Genomic DNA, 24,410 nt, shown 5'->3' on the forward strand with positions numbered 1-24,410 from the left:
CGAGATGTCCGTGCGCGGGCCCCACGGCTCACATGACCCGGCGTCGGCACGTGGGCCCCCACCGCCCGATAAATCCACGAGATCAACATTTCGCGCATTTTCGCTTGGCCCGCGGCGGCCCACGTGTCCCCCCCAGCCCACGTCACCGTCGCCGCCCCATGGCCCACCACCACCTCTACCCGAGACCATCCCCCATCCGCCCCGCCTGGACAAACGCGCCCGCCCCGACCCAAGAGGAGATCCCCTTCCCCTATAAAGCAAGGAATAGTCGCGGCCTGCTCCCAGCTTCGCTAAGCTTGCTGGTAAATCCTGCCATTAGTGGTAAGCAATTGAGTAGATTAAGCAGCGTCGCGGGTGCCGGTTGGGGAGCTCGGAGAGGTGGGGGGGACCGGATGGAGGTGGGGCTGGTGACGAGGTACTGGGGCGTGGGCGGGCGGCTGTGCGGGGCGTGCGGGGGCTCGCCGGCGGCGGTGCACTGCCGGACGTGCCCCGGCGGCGCGTACCTGTGCGCGGGGTGCGACGCGGGGCACGCGCCGGCGGGGCACGAGAGGGTCTGGGTCTGCGAGGTGTGCGAGCGCGCGCCGGCCGCGGTCACGTGCCGGGCCGACGCGGCGGCGCTCTGCGCCGCGTGCGATGCCGACATCCACGACGCCAACCCGCTGGCGCGCCGGCACGAGCGCGTGCCCGTGCAGCCCATCGGGGCGGCCGCGCCTGCGGACCCGCTGCTGTTCGCGGACGTCATGGACCCGTTCCTCGGCCAGGACTTCGCGAGGTTCCCGCACGCCGACAGCGTCGTGCCTAACAACGGATCAAGCGGCCGCGCGCTGGACCTTGACTTCGGTGGCGCCGCCGCCGCAGCCGTCGTTGCCAAGCCGTCCTACAGCTCCTACACGGCGGCGTCGCTTGGCCACAGCGTAAGTACTTGGTTGATTACCTTGCCCCTCTCTGACTGTTTGTTATTATCTCTTCCACCTCGTGTGCACGTCTTCCTAGCTGTTAATTTTCCTGACGCTTTCATTTCGGACGAGCAGGGCTCGTCATCGGAGGTCGGCCTGGTCCCGGACGCGATCTGCGGCCGCGGCGGGAGCGTGACCGGCGGCGTGATCGAGCTCGACTTCGCGCAGTCCAAGGCGGCCTACCTGCCGTACGTCGCCACTCCTACCCACAGTGTAAGACCATGTGCCCTGTGCTGTGGCTGCAAGAACCTTTACTTCCACAGGCACGAGGAAGATTGAGCTAGCTTTAGGATCGGTGCACCGATCTTACTAACTTGGTTTTGGTACGAGCAGGTGTCGTCTTTGGACGCGGGGGCGGTGCCGGATCGCAGCGACGGCGGCGTCATGGCCGGCAGGGTCGCCGCGACGGCGCCGGCGGCCGCGGAGAGCCGGGAGGCGCGGCTGATGCGGTACCGCGAGAAGCGCAAGAATCGGCGGTTCGAGAAGACGATCCGCTACGCGTCCCGCAAGGCTTACGCTGAGTCGCGGCCGCGCGTCAAGGGCCGCTTCGCCAAGCGCGCCGAAGACAACGACGCCGACGCCGACGCCGAGGCGGCCGGCTTCCCCAGAGAGGCCGCCGCCGCGGCGCCGCCGAAGCAGCCGCAGCCCGCCGCCTACCACCCCTACGTGCTCGACTTCGCCGCCGGCTACGGCGTCGTGCCCACCTTCTGATCGACGCGCCGCCGCGTGATTGCCGCGCCGCGTGCCACGTTTTTTAGACGGCCGGTCGATCCGCGCCGGCGTAGCGCGCGCGTTGTGTCCGACGTGCGTGCCGTCGTGCTGCATGCGCGCGTGTTTGCTGGAACGGCGAGTTCTAGTTGGCGATCGGCTGGCCTTGTCAAATTAATTAGCAGGCTAGCGCGTGCTTCCTACTACGTGTTTGCTGGAACGGCAAGTTTCCAGTTCTGTAATTTTGGATCGGCAAGGGAAGATGCTTAGCATCTGACGGTCTCTTTGAATGATTCGCCATGCTATATTTGGAAAGCCATGGATCTCCCTTGCAAGGTTGCATGCATGTGCTATGCTACATCCGTTTTGAGTAATGGAAATGGAGCTTGCCTCGTGTCGGGAAAAAAAATGTGCTATGCTGCATGGGAAAATGCTCCGTACGGCTGATTGCCCTAGCTAGCGACGAGCAGCTTGTGAGGCTGGCACGCAGTTCAACTTACCAGTCCAGCCTTCAATCAAACGGTCAGGGACTTGAGCAATGGTTCTCCATACCGTCCCAACGGGGGAGAAAAATCCCCGTCCCCGTTAATTTGAGTTGTTTTCAACACAACATTGCCATTCTATTACAGACAGATCGATATAAACTCATGTACCATTTTCTCGATTATGGATTGTTTGGATCCACTGGCTAAAATTTAGCTGCTAGGGATCCAAACGGCCCAGCTGACTACAAAACGGTCCAGCTAATACACCAACTAAAATTTAGCTGTTTCAACACACCTAAAGCTAGCTAAAATTTAGTTGGGTCTATTAGCTGAAGGATCCAACTAAAATTTAGCTGGGAGAACTTTTAGCTAGTTAAAATTTGGTTTAAAAATTTTAGCTAGCTAAATCTTAGTTGGATGAATTCGAACGAACCCTTGATCCAACTTCTGGCTACACTACAGTTTGGGTTCTTGCGAACTAATAAACATTCATGCCCCTTGTCCGAAGAGAGTCAGATAGTGGCACTAATATTTTACCTGAACACATGGCCCTGTCAATGGAAGAATCATGCCTCATGTACAAATATGATCACACAGTTCTTACTTTTTCATGCAACAGAAGGGCCAAAAAGGCCCTACTACTTATTGTGTATTAAATAAAAAGAGGAGTTACAGAGAATAGAAGAAAGGTGAAAAGGTGCTAAGAGCTAATTTAAAGAATCTAGCCATTCTATGATAGGTACTTTTTTCTTGGCTCTAGGGATAACCAACGCAAAGTTGCGCTTGAAGGTAGGCATTCATGTACAGACACTGGCTTCTGCTAAAAAAGAAAAACCCTTTCTTGCAGACCAAGTGGTCGAAGACATAATTCCGACGATTTCCATGAAGAATTTCGTCGACAGCTGATGCCTAAAAGTCTCCAAGATTTGGTATGGATGCTGATCGGAATCAATTTGCAGATGCAGCAGGCTCCAGCACATCCTGGAGAAAGAACAGTGCAGAAACAGGTGTTCCAGTGTTCTGCAGTTCCCCTGATGGCGAAACGGCAAGAGAAGGAACAGTTTTGAGCCGCCGTCCGTGCAGTCCAGCCGGTTGCATCGGTGGAGTGCTTGGCAAGGCCGTAGGCGAGTAGGCCCTGTGATTGGTCGCTGATCTCCCATCGCTTTGCCTTCGCTTCAAGCTTTTTGCTGGTATCTTCCTTATCCTTCCGGTCTCAGTCGATCACGCCTACCATCGGTAGCAGTTCAGCACGTGTTTCCACTTTCGTTTCGTAAGGAGGCAACAACGTCTGTTGAACGAGAGGGGGCAGGCCTCCATCTGCCGTTGCCTGATGGGCCCGGCCCAATTATTGGTTAGGCCCATGGGCTTTACGGTCTGGAAGAGACTCCCTCCTCCTGCTCTGGAATTACAGGAAGCCCGTGAAGGAATCGATTCCGACTGGCCCAAGCATTAAAATTAAACATTGTAAATTCTGAAGAAGCTATGGTGACGCAGAGAGAGATGGCGAGCATCTCATCTGTACTTCCGAAGGAAAATTGACCTGTCAACCGTCAAGAATATAATCCTGCGCGAGTTGACGGGCCACGGGGGCATCTAATCCATGCTGTCGGTCTACTAATCATGCATCCGTTTCAGGTGCCCTCCCACTGAATCGAACAGTGCCAATACGACAGTGCGTGGTGGCTTAACATCTGGTTCTCTTAAGGGCCCATTTGGAACGGTCGCAGTTTTTTTTAAAAAAAAATATCTTTCATTTTGCTTGAGCCATCTAAGGAAATTTCGAAAGGTTTCACGATGACTTTTTTGGGTGAAGTTTTTTCTACGGAATTCCTATTCTAACCGACCTTATTACTAGCTGCTCGTTCAGGTTAAAAAACTCTACCAGAACAAGTTCTTTTCGTTTCATTTTTTTCACCCATTTGATCCGACACGACCACTGTTCAAGACACTCGTACTGTGTGCTTGCTGTGGCGACCGACGGGTCGATGCGGACAAAACTGCACCTGACGGCTCGCCCACAAGGCCAGAACGAAGCTTGTCGCAGGCCAGTCAGAGCAAACTACCCTCCCTCCCTCCGTACGTCCATGATGATGCGCCTCGACTCGACCTCGACGGATGATGTTGATGGCTACCCTACCTCTCTGTCCATGCGCACACCCACGATCAGTCCATCCTCAAGCTGTCCATATTCTGTACACGTCCGTGCCAATTGCGTGCCACCTCTTTGGCTCTGTTTGGAATTCAGTAAGAACATTTTTTTTTCGAGGAACCCAGAAAGAGCATTTTGAGGGCATGGGATTCAGTAATCTCCATTGTTCATCGCTAGAACTGAAACTGTTTCCAGTGGAATTCATCCATGATCCATCTCGCTTGCTACTCATCTCGGTTCTTTGCTCCAACTCTTTGGAGTTTGAATCATTTGGAGCTAATTGTCTCGATGATCTGCAGCTCCAGCACCCGGCTAATTTTTACATATACAAAAAAAAATAGACGCAGTCCCAGAACAAAAGAATATGCAAGAACAGGAGATCTTAGTTCTTACGGCCTTTCATCTCTCACTGATAACAGAACTACCACTATAATCACTCAGCTCGCTTCGGCTCACCAGCCCGTCCCCGGCCGGCCGCGATCTCGCGGCGCACTCCACGCACCGCCCCTCATCGGCGGCCAGGTCGTAGGCGTCCATGCCCACGGCGACGTCGTCGGCGTCCACGCCCCGGCCCGAGCCCGACGCCGGCGTGGCCAGGAACGTCGGCCTCTCGTCGCCGGCCATGATGACCACCACGTGCTCCCGCCAGCGATCCCCGAAGGGCCCGGCCTCGCCGGCCGCCGCGGCCTTTCCGTCCCCACGCCGGCTCCCCGCGCCGCCCTGCCGCTCCGCGTCTTCCGACTCGCCGTCGGCGAGGAGGCTGCCGGAGAGCTTCCAGTAGGAGCAGGCCAGGGCGAGCAGCGATAGCGCGATGAGCCCCAGCATTGCGGCCAGCCCGCCGAAGAGGTACGGCACCGGGGACTGCCACGGCGAGTGCGGCGCCGGCAGCCTCGCGCTCGAGCTCGGCGACGCCGCCGCCGCCGCGGGGCCGTGGCCCATGGCCATGGGGTGCTCGCCGCCTGCAGGCCACATTGGTCTTGTTGATCTTCTAGCGCATGCCACTGGCACGAGGCTCAGTGTCTCTGTTGCCGCTTGTGTTTTTGCTGTCAGAGAGAGAGAGAGAGAGAGAGAGAGAGAGAGAGAGAGAGAGAGATATGGAGAAGTGTTCCTTGGGGTTAGTGAAATGGCAATAGGAGGCAGTGGTTGTACTTGCTTAGTAGGCCTCTATATATAGAGTTTCACTAAGGCATAAATATGGTAATAAGTTGGTAACAAATCAAGCAGAAAAGGATTTAGTCTAGTACCGTAAAATCAAAATCGAAGAAGGAAAAATGAAATGGAGCGAGGTAAATATTTTGCGTTCATATACTTTGTATCGATAAATCCGTTTTTTATCGGGTTATTTGTAAAGCGGAATTATTTGATTCCTTTGCAAAAGTACATTATGATCTGCCCCTGATCCTACGGCAAAGATATTCCAAGCACGGCACCTTGGGTTGCTTCACTGGCTTGTTTAGCCTGATAACTTTTTTCAATTGCTGCTTAGTGATCCATCAGTGAGAAAAGCAACCACTGTTTCGCTTTCCTTGGCACTATACTATAGCATATCTGTGGGCATTATCACTTGTTTACAACTCTCACAAATTGAAGCCATGTTCTTATCCAAGAGCAAATAATAGCATGAAGGTTATCTCCATAAGTGGCTCCAGCATTATACGGCTTTTTGCAGACGTGTGCGCACTGTGGCTTACAATTTGCCCATTTTGTAAGTTGGAAGAACTCCACAAAAGGATTGAAGAGACCGATCCAACAACAGATCTCTTTTTTTTAGCTTACCTACGCCTTGCAAACACCTGCAAAAAGCAACGAATAATTAATCCATGCTATTCTTCTTTTCAATGATTCCTTGACATGGTAGTGTATATCCTCATCTAGAATAAAAGAGGTGCCTGACTTTGTTCTTTCTCTTGTGGTGGGATAACTAAAAGTTCAGATCGAACATCAATTTGAACATGAAAATACGCTGAACTACAATAACAAAATTAAACGGCAATCAATCATAAAAATGCGGTTACAAAAATCATATAGGAATGGATTAGACGGCTCTGCTGATTTCAGGAAAAGTAACTTCACACCTCACCACAATAATTGAGCACTACAGAGAAATTAACCTTTTGCAGTGGTAGAGTTTCAGTTTATTTCGTAAACGCCCGTACCACTCAAAATACGAAACTACATGACAAGTATGATGGAATTCATATGCAACACTTACAAAAGCTACAGAAGCTGCCCAATCCTTTTAAAAGAAACTGACCACTAGAAACTATTTTAATATTTATTCATAAATGGAAAACGCTTTAATAATTGTGTGACTTCCTCTGTTCTACTTCTCCCTACTCCAGTTCTTTGTGTTAAAGGCGACGACGGAGCTATCATTTTTGAGAGAAAGGCAATGACCTTTCGTTTTTGAAAGTTTTCGAGCTTTTGGATACCGTGACATTTGTGACAGCAATACACAGCAATCAGAGCCTGACTCTTGCGAGAAGAAGTGTGTTTGGCCTGTGCACTGTTGGTGACGACACTTGAAAATCACAGGCACGCAAAAAGGTCTCCCACTCTCACTTGTTTTTATGCCAAAATTGTGAGATAAATAAATAGGGCACACCTTGTGAGACAGTGAGAGCAAATCAAAACATTGCCAAGGAAAAAGAAAAACTATTAGGATGGGAGAAACCCCTTGTTTCCATGAAGGAGAATTTTTTTCCTTATTTGTCGACATGATATATGTCCACTCGTTAAAAAATGATCATGTTGCATAGTTTTTTTTTTTGAAAAAGAGATGACCTCAAAAACAAAAATTGCATTGAGAGGTGGGAGTTACTAAAGTTGAAGAAGAATCTATCTGCATGCATGCTCCAATCCCCATCGATCGGCTCCACACCTTTGCCACCTTTCTCAGACGGACACGGCTGAATTCAGGACAGCCCGGAGGCCACTTGGTTGCGCGATCGCAATCAACCCTAGTTGTTCATGCATGTCCTTTCTGCCTGACGGGGCTATCAGACGCGATTAATGGCCTCACCCGAGCTTAATTCAGACGGAATTCATTCAGAGCTTAACCTGATCGGTCCCCTTTGATTACCTGGTTGCGTCTTATTTGTACTAGCATGCAAAGTGATGCTGATGGCAGCTGCTTTGAGTTGGTGACTGCTGTTAGCTTTGCTATTTTGGTGTGTTCTTGTTGTCGTTGTCCCCGTTGCTCGATCCGTTAGGGTTGCTGCACTGTTCAGCATGGTACTCTTCTTGATCTATTTCTTTCTAATACCATCGGCAACTCTGGAAAAGAAAAGTGATGCTGACAGGGCGTTTCGATGTTGCTTCATCAGTCGGTTGAGACCCAGGGACTTGCCAGTAACCATCCAATGATTAACCATTATGCAGAGCATAGAGCGCTCCGAGCTGCTCAGCAGCAGCTGCGGCGGCTCGATCAGGTCGCCTGACCCAGTGTCCCACTGGCAAATGAGTGTGCCTTCCACCGGAGCTAGCCGGCAACAGAGGCCTACCCGCCTGCGCTGCCGCTCTGGGATAAGCTCGGAGCCCAAAAGGCAGCGAAGAGAAGATGCCAATCCAAAAGGAAGATGGTGGGGAGACAAGCCGGAAAGGAGCTCATATCCGATGCTCGATTAGCTTTGCTCGCCGAGGCGCGTGCTGTAGCGCTGCGGCGACCGGGATGACGCCGAAGAGACGGGGCGCTGGAGCACCCAACCGCTCGGAGTTGATCCTGATCGCAGCAACTGATATAAGCGGCCTAGATGGCATTGGAATTTTGCAGGAAACGGAGTGGTTTTCAGTTCTGATTAGAAACAGTCTCCAGTTAATCAGTTACAGTGTGCTGTTAGTGGAAGAACCCTGCAATGTGATGCATGGAAGCAGCTGGATGGGTGACGAGCTGGTCTCCATGCAATGCAAGTCCCAATCGAACGGCAGTTACAGTTACAGGCAGAGTGAACTGAATCTGCATCCACATGTCAGTCACTGCCCACAGCACACCTTGAAGTTCAGCGCACATAGGAAGGAGTTCAGCATTTGGGCCTCCGGGCTGTAGGCTCCAGTCAGCCTCAGCGCCGCCGCGGAGGGAGTATGCTCAACATGCAGGTTGGTCTGGATGCTCATGCTCAACAACAGTGTACGTCTGTGGAAGTGCTGTGCCCAGGTGCTAACGAATGGCAGGTGGTAGCTGTTGCCGAATTGTGCACTCGTGCAGTCTCTGAAGAAAGACAGGAGGAATGTATCTGATATGTTCATGTACTTCCTCTTTGTTGTTCCCTTTTTGTGTGCTTCTTGGCAACCTCTTGGTGAATAAAATAGTTGCAGGATCTGATGCTGCTGCGAGACATCAATCAATCTTCAATCTTATATATCACTGTTTCATAAACCACAAGTCAGAATGCTCAACCGAATCCACAGTTGAAAGCCAGGGTCTTCCCTTAAACCATAAACATTCAGTGCACACGGGAAGGAATTCAGCAATCAGCATCCGGGCTGTAGGCTCTAGGTCAGCCGTCAGCCGCCGATTCTGCTCGACATGCGTGTTGGTCTGGATGCTCAAGAACAGTAGTGCACACCTGTGGGAAGTGCTGTGCTCAGGTGCTATGCATGAAATTGGGAACTGCTGCTGAAAACTGCAGTGTCTAATATGCTCATATACAGCCTGATTTTCCTTACCTCTTCTTCTTTTTGTATATATATAACTTTGCTGTTACCTCTTTGTGTGCTTCTTGGCAACCTCTTGGTGAATAAATAGTTGCAGGATCCGATGCCGCCGCAAGACATCAATCAATCCCATCGCTGTTTCATAAACCACAAGTCAGAATGCTCTACCAAGTTCATGATTTTTTTTCATAAAAGCAGTAAAATTCCACCGGCCAGGGCCCTTCCATAAACCATAGAAAAAGGGCCAGTTGCCTACTTCACCTTACTGGCATGAACGCTGCACAAAGATGTCTCTCCCTGTTACCGCTTCACTCCACAAAGAAGATGGACCGCACTGCGTCGGTGGCACGAGCACGACACTGGCGCACACAAATGTGATCAGGCAGAGTCCTACGCAGAGAAAGCGATTTGCAGTTTTGAATACAAACCAAGAGGAACTGCAAATCAGGATCAGATCAATTCAGTGTCTGTTTTGGACGGCAGAAAATCTAATCTCTGCAAAAAGCTCCCGAGTTACAGATATTTCTTTAGAGTTCAGCAAACATTTGGACTCAAGTAGTGTCAAAGGGGTTGCACTGCATGAAAGAGAAGAATTTCTGCAGAAATAATCGCCGGCAACGGGCTTGCGCTGCTCCTCCGCATCTCCGCTCCCCCCACCCCCCTCTCCCGCCGTGTCCCTCTTCCGCGTCCGTTTCTCCTCGGTCCTCTCCTCCGCCGCTGCCACACCGAGCCGATTGACATCACCGTCCTCGCATACCCGAGTCTCCACGCCAGCCGACATCCATCGCCGTCCTGGATGCCCCTGCAGGTGGGTGTTGGCCGGTTCTGCAGCCAGGACTCGCCTCACCGTCCGTAGTCTGTTCTTGGTAATCTTTCTGCAGCCCTCCAAGCGTAGAAATGTTCCTCTCATTTGCTTCGTTCCAGCCGATAGGAAGGGGTAGGTCCATGATCCACAAGGGCAGGTAAACACGGCAGTCCAAGTACACATTTTCTCCGTCGTGGACAATGCAATGCTCATGATGTATGCTACGTGCTGTCAGTATCGGAATTGATGAGGATTTTTCGATGGTGAAAAGCTTTTGGCCCATACATGGCAGCTGGAATCGTCGTCATCAGGTTCAGACGATCCGTCAACCCTGTCGAACACCTGAAACTTGGAGATCCTGCGGTTTCAGCATCAGGTTGACAACAACCATTTTGTTTGTGGTTTCAGTAACTGCTAACTGCAAAATGACCTTCGATCCAAGCTGATGATTTGGTGGGCTGTGGTGAGGCAGGATCTTTTTTCTTTTTCTGAAAAAGAGCAGGAGCAGTAGAGCACTGCTAATTCATATAAGGAGGGAGAAAGTCTGATTTACATATCCGACCCAGTCCAACTCGCCTGCAAGTTTGGGCTGCGCAGCCTCTCTCTGTCTCTCACTCAATACGACCCTGACACTAATTGCTAAGGAGTTTTGGTGAGAGAATTTTTAATCGGAGAACTCGATGTTGTCTAGAAAAACAGGGAGAAAGAGAGTACCGGAGAACCTGACAAAGTTCCTAAGCCTAGCATGTGGGACTAAATGAGATGGGTCGGCTCCAACTTAGTTTTTTTTAATCCATCTTATATTTGGTTGAGAGAGATAGGTTCCACCTAGTTTAACCAAGTTTCTGGTTTGGTATGGGGATGAGGTGAGGTGCGATGGATGACAATTTGACACCATTAGTGCTATTACTCATGGACCCACATGTCATCATCCATGGGGCCTATCTGTCAGCCATCTTCTTCTTCCCAGAGGCGCATCCTACTCACGCCGTCCTACCGTGCTCGCGCTGCCCGTCCCGGAGCAGCTGGCTCGCCCGCCGCCGCGCCGGCAGCCGCACCCCGTCGCTAGCCCGCCACCAGGTCGATCGCCCTCCACTCGCTCCGCCATCCACGCCTCGCCCCACCTCAGGCCGCCGGCAGCTGCTGCGCCTCCCCTGCGCCGCCCGCCGCTGCACCACCCCTGCCCCGGCCGCGGCCCAAGCTCGCCTGCACCGCCCCCTGGCCATTCACCCCCTGCTCTACCGCCTCCCGGCCTCCGCCCGCCCCCACTCGCCAGCTACAGCTGCCGCACCTCCACCCGAACCAGCGCCGGCCGCGCCGCGCCTCCGCTTGCACACGCGCCGGCCGCGGCCCGCCTCCGCCTGCACCGGCGCCTGTCGCGGCCGCACCTCCGCCCGCCCTAGTGCCGGCCGTGGCCTCGCCTCCACCCGCGCCGGGCGTGGCCTGCCCACGCCCGCCCCGACGCCGGCCAGCCCCAGCGCCCATGCGCGCCCCAGCGCCGGCCAGTCCCAGCGGCAACGCGCTCGCTCGCGGACGGTCTTGAGACGGTGCTGACGGGTGCAAGTGGGGCAGGATGGTCCGCTCGATTTTTGGGACCATCTCGCCATCTCGATCGGTATCTGAGGGAATATTCCTCTTATGATAGACCCAACACAACCAAACGTAGATTGAAGTGGATCGAGCCCCTCCAAACTCAGTTTGATCCACAACCCAGACACATGCTAAAAGAGTAGAATAAAATAGAGAGAGGCTGAGCAATTGCAACCACCATTGCCCAGTTCCAAAGTGGTCTTAGCTTTAGAATTTTGCAACCAGAGCTAGTTCAATTCATAGGCTTTCTTTGGACAGCAGAGAATCTAGTCTCTGCAAAAGTTTTCCGTGTTAGAAACATTTCTTATAATGCAGCAAACATTTGGAATCAAGCAGTATCAAAGGGATTCCACTGCATGAACCAATAGATCTGCCAAGCGTCTCTGCAGAGAGACGAGCAATTGCTTTTTACACGTTCAGAGAATCACGGCGCGCGGCGGCCGCTGCAGACTGCACACTCCACGGTCATCGTCTTCGAATCGAAGCCACATCAAAGTGGCTTCAACACAACTGTTAGAGCGTCAGGTCAAGCTTTTTCGTATTAAACCGTAAATTTTTTTTCTCGAATACGCAGGAGAGCTGTGCATCTTATATTAAGAATGAAGAACAAAGTTCGTTTACAACCCGCGGAGCCGAAAGCATCACGCGATAAATAAGTACTCATGGAGCACTAAAAAAGAAACCATATTATCGGCCTGCACCTGGGGGGAGGGGGGCAGCGACAGCGCGGAGCAGCTCGGGGCGGCAGCCCGGAGCAGCTCAGAGCATCAGCAGCGGCGGCCCGGAGCTCCTCGAGACGTTTGCGGTGACAGCTCCACGACCCCGGACTTGCGCGGCGATCTTGACCTCGCGCGACGCCTCGGACACGCCATGGCCTTTTCGCTGAACATTTCTGGGCACCCCTCGAGCTTCACGCGACATGGGACACGGCGCGTGCATGGCCAGACTGTTATCTATCTCCCTCTCAACAAGCACATATTGTAAGCTGCAGTTTAAATAAAGAGTCAATTCTAAGTTTCTAACCAAAGCCGACTACGGTCGCACAAAGCTAACTCTGATCGCATAAAGCCAACTCCGATCGCACTAGAGCCCGCTCCGGCAGCAAAGCCAACTCGGTCGCACTAAAACCCACTCCAACGACAAAACCGACTCCGGTGACACTAAAACCCGCTTCGGCGGCAAAGCCGACTCCGGCCGCACTAAAGCCCTCTCCGGCGGCAAAGCCGACTCCGGCTGCACTAAAACCTGCTCCGGCAGTAAAGCCGACTCCAACCGCACAGAGCCAAATTCGGTCGTACTAAAGCATGCTCCGCCGGCAAAACCGACTCCGGTCGCAAATGGCCGCCTCTGGTCGCAACAAGTCCACCCCGGTGGCACCACTCCGGCGGAAGGCTGGCACCGGTCATGATAAAATAGCATTCAAGGCGCCGTACAGGAGAAGATTGGTCCCACGCCTGATCTTCGGGTCGTCGGTCATACATGGGGCCAGGGCTACTGTCAGCGTATAGAGAACAGGTCCCCTGAGCAGACAATTCGTGAAGACGTCCAACCGCCACGATGCACGAAAGGATGGCTTGTGAGATGGGCCCACCTAATTCCCATATCCCGGGAGTCCGGATGATCCCGGGGTGCAGCTCGGCACGCCGGGACGGCACCATAGGAGGACCCCGGAATGCAGGCAGGCTGCTTTCGATCTGAAGGCAAGGCAACAGGTGATATAAATGGTCCCTAGCCACATCAGTCCCGGCAGCCAGTTCCCTCCCTCTCATCCACTCGGACACATGACCCAAGGAGGCGTGGGCTCCTGCCACACATGCATGTTAATACCAAGCAAGTGGAGAAAGGATCATGCATGCAGCCTGCATGATGTATGTACCCAGCGAGTATTAAATAACTCTGGAGGCATGCATGTATCGTATATCCCGAGTAAAAGTCAAGGAGAGAGAAAGTGGCGCCGACTACAAACATGCATGAAGACCACGTCTCCTCAATAGGGATGCGTCATCTACTTTCTATATACCGCCTTACACCTGAGGGCTGGGTGATAAAAAAGGGAGGCGGGGAAAAAGGAGGGAGACTTCTTCCTCCTCCTGAGGATTCCAGAGCTGTAGCTCGGAGCTCTGCTCCATGTATTCTCCGGTTCATCCACTTCTAGAAATATATATAAATAAAATAGGATGTAGGGTTATTATTTTTATTTTTCACAAGCTATTCTAGAAGATTGCTGCGCATTTATCCTTTGGCCGAATCTCTAAATGAGAGTTTCCACGAATCCCTACTTGCCGTACTCACCCACTCAGACATACCCATTAGGCCAACCCACAGCTAACTACTCGGGATTTAAACAACCCTAACAACACACAACATTCTAGGATATTAAAATGAGCCGATCCATGGAATGAAAACAATTGTTGATCATTAGCCGGGCTCAACTCTCAGGCCGTGATGCCCTCGGCCGGCGAACTGTTGCGCAGCGCCGGCAGGAGATCCCTGACAGCCTCGAAGAGGCCGTCGTCAAGCTTCTCAGTAGGCTTTCTTGGAGTCTGAGTTTGCCGTGGCCGTCTCCAGGATGACATTGAAGTGGCGCATCAGCACTACTTCTGCGCACTTGGAGGAAGCAACATTGACCAGAGGGTGATTGGCTAGGCGCTCACTACGCTTCGGCAGCACGGGTTGTTCCCGTTGAGCGGGGGCAACCCGTTGTTTTTGGCAGGCTTTGGTGCTAGAGGAGAGCGGATGGGACGCCTAACCTCTTCCGCGAAAGCCTTGAGCCGACGTTCATGCCTTGCAGCGTCCTCGGCCATGTTGCAGCCAGACGCGATAGGGCGTGCGCTGCTGCTCCGGGTGATCGGCCCTCCGTTACAAGGCCGAGGACGCAAATGGGTGCTTGTCCAGGGCCCGATGGGTTGGATTGCTTGGGGCCCAATAAACTGGGCCTATAACGCGATCCAAAAGGAGGCCCACTCCCAGTCCGTCCGAGCCCGATGGATGACTCATCCATCCAATCCAACAGCCGCAATCTCAAAAAAAAAAAAAAAATCCAATCCAACAGCCATTCCTCTCAAAAAAAGATATCCAAAGCCATTAGCATTGGACGCTTTCACCTCGAGAAGGCAAATCACGCGCAAAGCCACCTCCGCGTCGTCGTCGTCGTCTCCTCTCCTCTCCAAGCGAGCGAAGCGGCCTCGAGATCTCCTCCTCCGCGCCGCCATGGACGCCGTGGACTCGGTGGTCGACCCGCTCCGGGAGTTCGCCAAGGACAGCATCCGCCTCGTCAAGCGCTGCCACAAGCCCGACCGCAAGGGTAACTGCCGAGCCCCAGATCCCCGACCCCGGTACGTTGCTGGCTGCGAAATCTCGCCGGATCTGATGGGCTGGCTTTGACGCGCGCAGAGTTCACCAAGGTGGCGGCGCGGACGGCGATCGGCTTCGTCGTCATGGGCTTCGTCGGCTTCTTCGTCAAGCTCATCTTCATCCCCATCAACAACATCATCGTCGGGTCAGGCTGATCCGGTCCCGGCAGGTATATTTTGCGCCTCACGCCTCTCCCCGATCTGGTTTCTAGCCGCCTTCGCTCATTTTTTTTGTGCCCCATATGTGCAATTCGATGGATCTCTTTAGATCGATCGAACTCTGCTTAGAACGATTTCAATTTAATATCGAGTCATGTGATTTGATCCCCGCAGAGGTCGAATAAGGCTTGTGCTTATGCGTTCACCTGATTGGCTCTTGTGCTATACAGTATGATTAGCTTGTAGACTACTAGTAGCTTGGTCTTGAAGCCAATTTTTAGTCTCAAATGAGTACCTGTGGCCTTAAAATACTCTCGTGATGTTCACTTGGTATCTGCTAAATTGGACGAATCTGCTAAATTGGACGAGTTAACCTGATTTTTCACTATGTTTATGTTCTGGCTCCAGAAAAGTGATGATCCAGTCACGCTAGATTTTGGAAGTTCTGATGTTAAATTTATAGCTGATGGTGATAAACAAAATGCTATTTCTTTTTAACATCCTGCAAATTCTTCAGTTGCACTTTCCAAAAACACAGAAATTAAGTGTTGGGTACTTGAGTCTGCAATTCAAACTCTTAGCCAGTTGTACTTGAGTCTGCAAATTTGTGTTTTAGTGATTGATGCTTTGTGCTATTACCTCCTAGCAAACATAATGAAATGACAATCCATGGATACCCCCAATGTAATCATAATCTCACCCAAATTTCCTTTGCACTTGGATCAACGTATTGAGCCCAATAGAGCATCATGATCAGTTCTAATGGTTATTTTGTTTCCTCTGGTGCAGATGACGGGCTGCAGGACTGTACAATGCCAGGAAGCAGTTTTCAGCCCTAATATCGTAAAGAATCATTTAGGCAATCTTTTTGTTAAGGACCGCTCCTTCTGTTTTGTCTCGAAAGAATGTATTGGTAGACTTGAAAATCTTTTGTAACCTGATACCAATTAGGCATGCGTGAGCTAACAGGTGACAAAATCCAATGGTTACAGTTTCCGCACCCATTTACCCTGCCTTCTTGGTTATTTTGTGGTTTGGGTCTGTTCCTGATTCCTTACAGGTTGACGTTTTCTGTTCAGTGGTAGCTACCGTAGCATGTTGGTCTAACCAGGATAGGTTTTAGATTTGTGAATTGCTTGCAAGTCTCTGACGTTTGGTGGTACCATGGTTGGTTTAAAGGGTTCTGTTTGTGAATGTAATGTTAGTACATCTGAGCAGCAAGGGCCACAAAGCTGCACATCACTACCGAGTCAACAAGCAATGAACGACCACATTCCAGATTTTACTCAGAGCCACAAAAAAAAAATCAATTCGACAGCATACATAGAATTCTCAATCTTCCAACTGACCATCAAAGACAGTCACCAAGCTTAAGCTCAACAGTAAGACTACCAAAACAGAACGAAATAGAAACAGATTATCTGTAGGTGTGAGTTACACGGCACAACATGCGAACCAATCGACCGGCCCGGACGACAAGGTGGAAGAGCAGCACGGAGCTAGTGCCTGCTGGATATGCTGAAGGAAGTGACCTTCATGGGCGTGGCCACCACCAGTGGTGCCTCAGGGGAGTCGCTGATGGCGTACTTGTCATGCATGAAGCGACTTGCCACAATGGACTCGTCCTTCGGGATCACCTTATAGCAGTAGCAGCTTTTGAGACCCTCCTGGTACTGGTAGCACTCGTGGTGGCTGTTCTTGACCTGCAGGAAGTTCCACACCACACTGTACTTCCCCACCGTGGCCACAAGGTGCCGCTCCTGCTTCCCGTTCTCTGTCACCTGCACGGTCATGACAAGGGATGAGGGCTAGTCTCAACAGTCAACAAATGCACCCGACCGCTCATGATGGTGGCTAATGGGTTTTCGTTAATCAGAAAACAGCATTAGGGGTATTTCAAGTTACTGAAATTACATTAACCATTTGATCATAGTCTCTGCAATTAGTGGCATGGACATCACAGCAGGTGATTCAAGATGTATCAGATACAGCAATGTTTCATCGGCATTAGGGGTATTTCTAGTTTATCTTAGATAAATATTCAAGTACACGTACTAATAGTTTCAAAGCAGCTGAAACAACATGCTCCACTGAACTGTATTGAAATAGTACAAGGAAGCATACAAGGTGGTTTCTTAACAAAACATGCATCATATGCACATGCAGGTTACCAGCACCAAATCTGGATCCTAGGTACTCCGCAGTGAGCTCAATCAAGTAACAGTTTTAGCAAACATCAGGCATGAAAAGGTAGATGAATTTGTGGTAGACACATTGCTGTGCTAGCTTGACAATGCTGATGAATGTCATCCAACCTATACTAAATTGGAACTGAATTTACTGTCTTTATAGTATGATACAGCATCACACTATTTTTCTAGCATACTCCATTTCCATGGAAAGTGAAAGTTGGTATGCATTATACTATTATAGTACTAAAAGGCTACACCGAACTAATATGCATCAGTCACGACATCCTAGAGTAGGCAATGCTTAACATTAACAAACCAGAGGCATACACAACTGTAAAACCGCAGGAGACATGTATTGAATGTCAAGGGGTGTGATTAAATTAAACAGGGAAAAATGCCCAATCATTGTAAGCAAAGGCCACATAACGGAACCTAACACTAATGTACAACTGAAGCACTTCTACATGATCTATACTCTTATAAATTGATAGTTACAGGTCACTGAATATAGCAGTATAACCAATTCTGTCGGTTTTGATCATGCACAATATCGGAATGCTACCAAAGAAGTGCAATGACCATTTGTATAGTCAGTGGTAATATGAACATAATTTCATAGTAAGAAAGTGGCAAGGTATACTCACCCAAGAGAACCTTCCCTCCCGGAACCTGTTGTTTGCGCCGGCGAGATGAGAGTCCAATGGGTTGAGCTTCAGCAACCTTGGAGCAGCAATTCTGTTCCCCATTCTCCCACTAAATCCAGTCTTCTCCTTTCCATCCTTGTCAATGAAAATGGTGCATATTAGAATCAGGTATGTATCGGTTGTCCCTAAAATCCATTTTCCATCGTAAGTCACATCTACATGAGTAATTGGCGAACCCAGCCCTGGAAAGGCTGTCTTCGCCATCCTCATAGAGCTCTTCGAGTACAATCGGATCTTCCCATCCAATGATCCAACAACTATGGAACCATCACCAGTAGAAGCAAAACACTGAAAGTTCGTTCCCCGGGAAAACTGATGCCCCTGGGTCCATTGCAATACTGGTGATTCAGTTGCACTTGCCAGGTCCTGCACAATACCCCTCCGGTCCCTCATATCCCACCGGCACAATCGATTGTCATCCAGGCCCAAGAAGGTGGATTCTGACGGATCCATCTGTGCACCTTTGCTATCATTTGTGATATCCCTCATGTTTATATCAGCTCCATCCTTCTCAAATCTCCATTCTGACACCACCTTCCCAGTCTCGATGTCGAGCTGATGAACCCCCTTGGCATGAGGCTTCCCATTAGTGGCAGGGCTCATCAACAGCATGTTAGTCTCTGCACGCATCAGAAGTGCCTTCTTAGGAGTTGAGAAGTTCGTGCTCCCCCCAGAAAACTTCACAGACACCCCCTTGCCGTGTATCCCGTGTTCGAAATTCCGAACCACCTGAATGCCCGAATCTCCGACCAGGAAGCTGTTATCTAGCGCACCAAGCGCAAGACTCTGAATCCCACTGCCTTCCTCAACCGGCTCCTCGAACTCCCTCAGATCCTCCATCAGTGGCTTCAGCGTGGGGGTCCGCGGCGGCATCGGGCTGCCCTTGGCCCCCGGAGAGAACCCATCGGTGGCATCCTCCCAAATGGACTCGTCACCATCCTCCGGGCGTGCCCACGCCGCGAAGTCCTTCCCGAACACCTTGGCGCGGCCCTCGGCGGTGGCGGCGACGCCGTAGCTGTTCTCAAACAAGCAGTTATGGTACTTGGCGCAGAAGTCGCCGAATCCGTCGGCGTGGAGGAACTTAAGGGCCCAGACGCCGTCGGCGACGAAGTCCACCCGGCGCTGCGCGGGGAAGGTCTTGAGCTGCAGCTCGGGCCCGACCCTGGCCCGGATCTTCGACCCCACGACGAGGCACCAGGGGCCGGTGGTGGGCGCGTCGTCGTCCTCGTCGTCGCCGGTGCGGACGAAGGATGCGGCGGCGAGGCGGTCGGAGACGATCCACTTGGCGGACGGAGAGGAGCCGCCGATGTGGAGGTACAGCTTGACGGCGTTGAGGGCCGCCGGGTTGGCGGTGGGGGCGGGGCCGGGGCTAGGGTTCGGGGAGATGGGCTCGTTGTACTTGAGGTGGAGGCTGCGGAGGTGGCGGTCGATGGCATCGATGGAGGCGGGGGTGGCCGCGCCCGCGCCGCCTGCCGCCTTGGAGGAGGCGGAGGCCAGGGGCGGCGTGCCGTAGTCGGAAGAGTTGTCGGAGGCCCGGGACTCCGCGTCCTCCGAGTCGGAGTCGGAGAGGTCCAGGTCCTCGCGGCTGTGCGAACCTCCCATGGCGGCGGCGGCGAGCGGCTAGGGTTTCGGCGAAGAGGTGTGGATGGGGGGAGCGGAGGAGGAGCGTGCGGGGATTTGAAATTTGGGGGCGGAGAGGGGAGGCGAAGGAAGGTGGAGGTGGGGTTTTGCGTTGCAAGTGGGGAAGGGGATCTGGGAGATGAAGTGATGAATAGAATAACGCGCCTTCAGAACGGAAGGCCAAACGGTACGCAATTCAAACTGAAATCCGTAGGACCGTGACAGTGACACCCAAGCGCTCGATCCGAGGGTATCTCCAACATCATTCTCTGCATCATTCTTTATATCCGTCGTTTATACACTTCTCTATAAAATTCTCTCCTCTATATCTCATTTCTCTCCAACAACATTCTCTAAATCTCGTTCTCTATACATTAAACTCTATATTAGAAACGTATTTTGTTCCAAATTTTTGTACGTACATATTTATCATACCTCAAATGCTATGGACATATTTATTTTTATTTAATCCAGTGTTTAAAACGTAAAGAAAAAATAGAGAAGAGGAGAGAGAATCTCTATATATAGAGAAAACATGTAGCGTTCTCTATTTTAGAGAACTATTTAGAGAACGCTGCTGGAGCATATAGAGAACGGAATCTTCTCTGTATATAGGGTAGAGAACGGTTCAGAGTCTCCCGTTGGAGACAGCCTGAACTCAGTGATTCAAAATTTCAGAGTGAAAATGCAGCTCGAATTCATAAGATGAATAATAGTTTCCCGGATTTTTTTTAAAAAATTGGGTGTTTATATTTTTTTCAAGTTTTGATATTTCTCAAGATAGCAAATAAAAACTGTGAGAATTATATTACTGCAGTCTCACGATCTATTACTACTATTTTACCAATGATCTCAAGATGGAAACTGAAAATCGATGAGCAGGATCAGAGTTGGGTTTAGTACTTAGGTGACCTACCCTGGTCTCGGCTAAAGCTGAAACTAATCATAGTATGCATACATTTTTTTTAACGAACCAGGTAAAAGAGCTGCCGATTATATTAAAAAACACTAAAAAAATATTATACTAAAAAAAAGTAAAGCCTAAATTGGGTATAACAACGAACAACAACACCACCTGGTTCACCTGCTGCTGGTGGTTGAATGATGACATCAATACAGCCGCACAACTCCACTCAAACTCGACTCAACATCATCCGGTTGGATTGAGACATCAACACGGCAGCATGCAAAGATTTTTCCTCAGGTTAAATCGTAAAGATCCAAGAAGATACCTCCGTCTGTTGGACTGTTGGTGCTACGGTATCGCTCACACAAAGATTAATGGCATTTCAATGAAAAGCTCCTAGAACTTCAAATCTCATTATCTTTTTGAGACTTTAGGAGTCAGGACCAGTAACTGTAACGCCCCGAAAAAAATTTTCAAGCCTAAACTACGCGATAGAGTATTCCGACTAAAAATTGATTCACTGTAAAACCCTGACCCTCTCTGCCACACGTGCGCGTTGCGTTCCCCGCCCTGTGCCACACAATGCCCGGCCTCCCCCACGCGCACCGCCTCGACCCTCGCCACCGCGTCACGACGACCGCGCGACCGCTTTCCCCAATTAGCGCCGGCGCAAGCCCTTTCTCGCGCGGCGCGCGAATCCTGCGCGCGCGTGGCCGACCGGCCGCGATCGCCGCCGCGACCGGCGCCGACGCGCCCCACCCTTTTCTCCCTTTTCTCTTTTCTCTTTTCTCTCTCCCTTCTATTTCTTTTCTCATTCCTTTTCTTTCTTTCTTTCCTTTCTTCCCTCCTTTCTCCTTTTTCTTTTCCCCCTCTCCTCCCTCCTCCTCTCCCTTGCTTCCGAGCGCCGCTCTGCCACGCCGGCCCCTCCTGCTTGGCCCCGAGCTGCGGCCCCCTCCCCTCCTGCGCACACGCCGCGCGTGGCCGCGTGCCGCGCCGCGCCAGCCGCCGCTCGCGCTCTGCCCGGCACGCACGCGCGCCCGCGACGCCGCGCCGCCTGCCACTACCGCGCACGCCCGGACGCCGGCCAAGCCGCCCGCGCTGCCCCGGCCGTGCTGCGCACGCACGCCCACCCCTCGTGCTCCGCGTGCCCCGCGTACCGCGCTGACCGCCGCGCCGCGCCGCACGTTGCCGCGCCCTCGCCCTGGCCCGCGCCGTGCCGCGCTACGCGCGCACGCGCGCACGGACGACGCGCCGCCCGCCGCTGCTGTGCCGCGCGCGCTGCACTGCGTCGCCCCACGTGCCCGCACGCGTCACGTCGCCCCGGCCTCGCCGCCTGCGCCGCCACTCGGCGACACGGACGCCACGACGCGGCCGCCATTAACGCGCTCCGCGCCGCTCGCCGGCCTCCCCACCGGCCACCGCCACCCGCCGCCTTTGAGGGCCTATAAATAGGCCCTCACCCCGCCCCTCTTTCCCCACGGCCTCCACTGCCACCGCCTGCCACCTCCCTCGCCTCCAGCGCCGCCGCCGCTCACAGCCCCGCCGCCGCCCTCGGTCCGCCGCCGCCCGGCCTCCACGCGCCACCCCGGCCCGAGGTAAGGCCGGGGATCGGTTCTCCTCCTCCCCCTCTTCCTTTTCCCCCACCCCCTAGCCGCCACCGAGCCCCGGGCCGGCCGGATTTGGCCGCCGCCGGTGCCCCCTTTTCCCTCCTCTGTTTTGTGCGGGGGAGAGGAGGAAGAAAGGGGCCTTTTTGCCCGAAGCCCCCTCCTTTTTCCTGTAATACCCCAAAGGAACCCCCCCTTCTCTAGATGCCCCCTTTTTGCTAAAAAGACCCTACTCTTTCTAGCATTTCGAACCAAACCCCTCGATTACGTAAACCTAAATACACTCGACACCTTTCAGCGTACCCTGAATATTTCTAGGATTCGCAAATAGGTCCTTGTCCTTTCCGTATAGTTACGAATAGGCCCCTAAACCCTTGTTTAGTCCCTGAAACCGTCTTTAACTCGTCATTTTATGTGCGAAACGACCTCCGATCGACCCGAAACTTTACCACGCCCTTTCTAGTATAGTTCTAGCCATGCCATTAAGAAACCACCCAAAAATATTACCCCTACCTCCGTAGCTAAATTATTTCTGATTCAAGCTCAACGATAAAAGTTTTTAATTCTTGTGCTTGGTTGTGTGTCTGTTTGTTTGCGTCGTAAAACACGGAGTGAACGAGGAAGGTCCCGACTGTGACCAAGTGAACGAGGACCAGTGCTGCGACCCCGAACCCGTGGGACAGTGCTTCGATCAGGATTTCCCGCAAGGCTTTGACGATGGCAAGTTCAATTCCGCCCTTTGATGCATGTTTTTGTCCTAGTTTTTATAAACACAACCCAGTGGCCGGTTTTATAGAATTGCATGGTTTTGCGTGCTGGAAACCTGGTAGGATAGCCACCCTTGTTTGAAATAACCATACCTTGACCGCCTGATTTATAAAGAAAATGCGTGTGTGTGGGAAGGGATAAAAATGTGGTTTCGAAAGACGAGTCAGACGGGGTGGATGGCATTTCTGTGTGAATTGCCGTTGGTGTGCTCGTACCTGTGTGGTAGGGCAAAGGAGGGAGATATCCATCCTGTCACCCCTAAGGACCGAGTTGATGTGACATCTCACCTAGCTTCTGGTCGTGCGAACCACTTGACCGTTGTATGGGCAACGGCTTAGCATAAATCCCACTAGTTAGCCTGATAGTCATCAGGAGAGCTGAGAGCAACGGGTGACCAAGGAGAAGGGATAAGCTCTGTGTGACTTATGCCCTGGTTAAACCTCGGAGGTAGGTCGAATGACCCCTTGATGGATCCCGTGATGGCTAGTCAGGTCTAGCTAAGGTGGGTAATGGCTTTGTTGGGATCTGCACCGACACTACGGTGATCGTGCTGTGGTACCCCACCTGTGGGTAAAGTTGCACACCTCTGCAGAGTTAAAATCTATTCGAATAGCCGTGCCCACGGTACTGGGCAAGTTATGGTGTGGTCACATAACTAGTGTTTATCTCTGGGAATGGATGGGCTGGTGTGAGTTGTTTGGAAAGTGTCCGGCAGTTGTGCCGTGTGCTACGGCGGACGGGGAGTCCGGTAGCAGTTTAAAACTTGGATCCGTGTGGATCAACACCGTGTGCTCCTTGGTACAAGGAAAACTCGTTTTAAAAATGTTTTTAAAATAAACCCCTGCATACAACAGAGTTTTCCGCAAACGAACCATAACCTTATTCCTTGGATTGTCCTGTGCATTAATTTTTGTTATACCCCTCCGTGGGTGTGATTGGACTTGCTGAGTACGTTTGTACTCACCCCTTTCTTACTTTTACAGTGGAAGACCCAGACTACGTCCCCGAAGACAACGAGTAGGGTTTCGTCCTGCACCCAGTCTTGCCTGTGGTTGAGGCCCCGTTGGATTCCGCATGGCGCAAGACTCTGATGATCCTCTTTTCGTAGCTAGTATATTAGTGTGGGTTTTAGTTGTAATCCTCGCGATAGTGGCGCTTCACTGCCCATTACCGCGCAGAGTTGTACGGTGATGTACCATCTGATGTAATAAAAGTGTTATCAGCCTCCTGGGACTGATAATTCGACACTTTTAAGTCTTCCCTGATGGGGGGGACGCTTCAGGTGGTATCAGAGCCGGAGGCTGGCCGTAGGACGTGACCCTAGGAGCGAGACCCTTTTTCAAGCCCTAGGACTTGTGCTAACTTAGTTCTTTTTCCTGCACAAACACTCACCCTTGGTTCTTGCCCTGTTCCAGATGGCTGACAATGGATGGGTCAACGGGATCTGCCACGCGGAGCCCGGCCTTCCTAAGTTACTATTACTCAGCCTGGAACGCGTTGGGGTTATGGAACCGCCCGAGTACGCCTACCGAGAATACACCTCCGGAGGCACCCTTCGGTGCGACACGATGATCTTTGTGGAGAGGAGCACCCGCTACCCTGATGTGGACCCTTGGTTCATCTCCACCACTGGCTTTCGCTTCCCCGACACCTACCGAAAAGCCGCCCGTAAAGCCCTGCGACGGCTGCGTGTGCTCTACAGGCACCACCTTCAGCGGACTCCTATGGGATTTTTCCCACCCACTGAAGGAAGAGGA

At 52.1% G+C, this 24,410-nt stretch overlaps 4 protein-coding genes across 4 annotated transcripts; 2 read left to right on the forward strand and 2 right to left on the reverse strand.

Moving 5' to 3' along the window:
* The first annotated feature begins 276 nt into the window (after positions 1-276).
* On the forward strand, positions 277-2,073 carry LOC112895005 (zinc finger protein CONSTANS-like). Its single transcript, XM_025962898.1, has 3 exons — positions 277-914; positions 1,032-1,169; positions 1,290-2,073. Exons 1-3 carry the CDS (start codon positions 393-395, stop codon positions 1,665-1,667), a joined length of 1,038 nt encoding a protein of 345 aa, XP_025818683.1. The 5' UTR covers positions 277-392; the 3' UTR covers positions 1,668-2,073.
* Positions 2,074-4,447: 2,374 nt separating this feature from the next.
* LOC112873717 (protein GLUTAMINE DUMPER 4-like) lies at positions 4,448-5,421 on the reverse strand. Its single transcript, XM_025936745.1, has one exon. The coding sequence runs from the start codon at positions 5,268-5,270 to the stop codon at positions 4,698-4,700; it is 573 nt and encodes a 190-aa protein (XP_025792530.1). The 5' UTR covers positions 5,271-5,421; the 3' UTR covers positions 4,448-4,697.
* An 8,999-nt stretch (positions 5,422-14,420) lies between these two features.
* On the forward strand, positions 14,421-15,883 carry LOC112888951 (protein transport protein Sec61 subunit gamma). The gene is made up of 3 exons (XM_025955364.1): positions 14,421-14,650; positions 14,740-14,869; positions 15,648-15,883. Exons 1-2 carry the CDS (start codon positions 14,557-14,559, stop codon positions 14,853-14,855), a joined length of 210 nt encoding a protein of 69 aa, XP_025811149.1. The 5' UTR covers positions 14,421-14,556; the 3' UTR covers positions 14,856-14,869; positions 15,648-15,883.
* A 240-nt stretch (positions 15,884-16,123) lies between these two features.
* Positions 16,124-19,608, reverse strand: LOC112888935 (protein CYPRO4-like). The gene is made up of 2 exons (XM_025955340.1): positions 17,695-19,608; positions 16,124-16,639 (listed from the first exon to the last, which is right to left on the reverse strand). Exons 1-2 carry the CDS (start codon positions 19,354-19,356, stop codon positions 16,358-16,360), a joined length of 1,944 nt encoding a protein of 647 aa, XP_025811125.1. The 5' UTR covers positions 19,357-19,608; the 3' UTR covers positions 16,124-16,357.
* Positions 19,609-24,410: the final 4,802 nt, after the last annotated feature.

Source organism: Panicum hallii, chromosome 1, assembly GCF_002211085.1.
Source record: "Panicum hallii strain FIL2 chromosome 1, PHallii_v3.1, whole genome shotgun sequence".
Taxonomy (NCBI): Eukaryota; Viridiplantae; Streptophyta; class Magnoliopsida; order Poales; family Poaceae; genus Panicum; species Panicum hallii.